We start from the raw sequence: 2516 nt of genomic DNA on the forward strand, positions 1-2516 counted from the left end.
ATTATGGTCCATTTAGAGTCAAACAGACCATAAAGCAGGGGATGCTAACCTAAGCAATCTAGATAACTGGCTAGCTAGCTGTAGCATTAGCAGCTGGCCCTGCAAAAACAAGATGGCGACGGCCGTTATGATTTAAAGGATCCTTAAAACTATAAACGTATTTCAGAGAAACCTTCCAAACAAAGAGAATAAAATATGTTTGTTTATCTCGCTGTGACCCCTCAGGTGTGTCCCCTGACCCTCTGAAGGGGTGCGGACCTCATGTTGGGAACCCACAGGTGTCTCTTACGTTATTGGTTTCCACTCCTCCATACTTGGCTCTGACTTTGGGCTCCTGGATGGTCTGCAGGTTGGTTCCTGTCACCGTTATCACTGTGCTGCCACTGCTCTCACACACACACACACACACACACACACACACACACAGTCAGCTGACAGATCAATACTCTGATTGATTGTGTGCTCAGTCCTCAGGAGCATGCGTTTACTTGAGGATGGTCCAGTTCGGCTCGATGCTGGAGATGGTCGGGTCCTCCGTGAAGACGTATTTGATCTCCGAGCTCGTCACCTCGGCCCTGTCAATCATCAGGCGGATGGGGGCGGGGCCAGAGCCCGACGGGGAGGCGGGAGTTATGCAGATTATTTCCCGATTGGTCCGTCTGGGAGAGAGGCGGAGGGAGTATTGATTAGATGATGAATCAATAACATTAAACTAATCAATGAACTGATGAGAGTCCGCACTGACTTGACGAAGAGACACTCCTCTTTATCGATGAACACCGTCACCGAGCTACCGGCATCAAGGTGACGACCTGTCACCGTCAGTCTGGTTCCTCCAGAGACCGGACCACGTTCTGGACGGACTCGGGTAAAGGTAGGGCTCTGGAGGAGGAAGAAGAGGAAGAGGAGGAGGAGGAGGAGGAGGAGGAGGAAAAGAGGGGGGAGAGGGAGGAAGCGAACAGGTTATATTGAGTAAATATTGATTATTGGGATCAACTCCTTTCTTCTTGTTTCCACATTTCAATAAAATCTAAATAAAGTTTTTGTTCTTCAATTTTTTAAATAATCCATGTTTTATTAGTCAGTGTGCTTTGGCACAAAGGCAGTAAAACTGCCTTTGTGCCAAAGGACACTAAAAAAAACAGCTAAAAAAATCACTTAACTTTGGGCCCATATTGACTAGCCGTACATTAACGTAGAAACATGATTCAAAGTTTAAAACGTAGACAAAACACTGCACTTTATTGAGCCAAAGGGACATTTTGATAGCCATCACAGTTTTCATGAAGTCACAGATTAAGTTTCAGGAACATTTTGGGTCAGTTTCAGATTTTATAATGGGTGTGTATTGCACGGCTCGTTAAGAGCTAGAGTGAGAGCATAACTGTCAGAGTGGAGCCAGAATTTGCAGAGAGACTGCTGACATGTTGTGCTATGATGTGGGAGAGGTTTAAACTTTCATCTGCATCATTCAAAAGAGATAATCATGCTTTCAGTGCTTTTTTTCCAGGCGAACCTGAAACTTTTCAATTTGAGCTGTGTGCCATCTTCATTTACTCTTAACCAGTAACATATACACAATATTTACACATCTGAACAAATCTCACAAGTGTCACCTGTATTATAGCATCAACATTATTAAAATAGACCTTGTAGTTACAGAATTACAGTCTTTTTAGTACGGGTATGCAATTTTTGAGCAGAGGCCTAAAATACGGCTAGGGTTAAAGAAGTTTTAGGAACTTTAGTTCTTTTTGATGTTAAAAACTATAAGAAGCTCTTATTGATCTATTCATCATCTCTGTCTTGTCTGATGTTTCATATATTTTATGAACATTAATATCTTCTAACTCACCACGAAGGAGTACGTCTGAGTGGACAGAGTTCGATATTCGGAGCTGCAGACACCGATACAAAGTTCTACTGGACCTCCAGGAGAGTGAGGGAGGAGAGCTTCAGCCATGTCACACACGATCCTGAGACAGGGAGACAGGTAGAGAGTTAGACAGGTAGTGAGTGAGGGAGGAGAGCTTCAGCCATGTCACACACACTATCCTGTAGAGAGACAGGCAGAGAGACAGAAAGGTAGAGGGAGACAGTGAGACAAAGAGGGTGACAGTCAGAGATACAGACTGGCAGACAGGCAGAGAGTAAAACAGACAGAAAGACAGACAGAGACACAGACAGTCAACCTGTCCATACTAACAGCCTATCAACAGACCTCTCAGCGCTGATGTACTGGGAGGGGGCGGGGCTGCAGCGGACTCCAGCCACCTGAACGTGAGAGATCTCCTTCACCTGTAGACCCAGGTTCTCTCCTTCTATGGTCACCAGAGTACCACCTTCACGGGGGCCGGTCAGAGGGTCGATCTGTGGGGGGGGGCAGATATCAGTTATCAATAGAGGAGGAGCAGAAAGAGGAGGAGGAGGAAGAGAAGGAGGATGAAGAGCAGCAGCAAGAGGTCGTGGGTTTGATTCCCTACCTTAGTGATGCGTGGGTTTGATTCTCTACCTTA

General features: G+C 45.6%; 1 protein-coding gene across 1 annotated transcript; it reads right to left on the reverse strand.

Annotated features, from left to right (window-relative positions):
• Positions 1-6: 6 nt before the first annotated feature.
• On the reverse strand, positions 7-2370 carry LOC116380394 (plexin A3-like; the record flags this gene model as incomplete). The annotated part of the gene is made up of 5 exons (XM_031842318.1): positions 7-383; positions 489-659; positions 746-882; positions 1856-1976; positions 2222-2370. Coding segments are annotated over 5 exons (702 nt in total), but the record flags the coding sequence as incomplete, so codon positions are not given.
• Between the last annotated feature and the right edge of the window lie 146 nt (positions 2371-2516).

This window comes from Anarrhichthys ocellatus, unplaced genomic scaffold (assembly GCF_004355925.1).
Source record: "Anarrhichthys ocellatus isolate YVR2014 unplaced genomic scaffold, GSC_Weel_1.0 scaffold7040, whole genome shotgun sequence".
Taxonomy (NCBI): Eukaryota; Metazoa; Chordata; class Actinopteri; order Perciformes; family Anarhichadidae; genus Anarrhichthys; species Anarrhichthys ocellatus.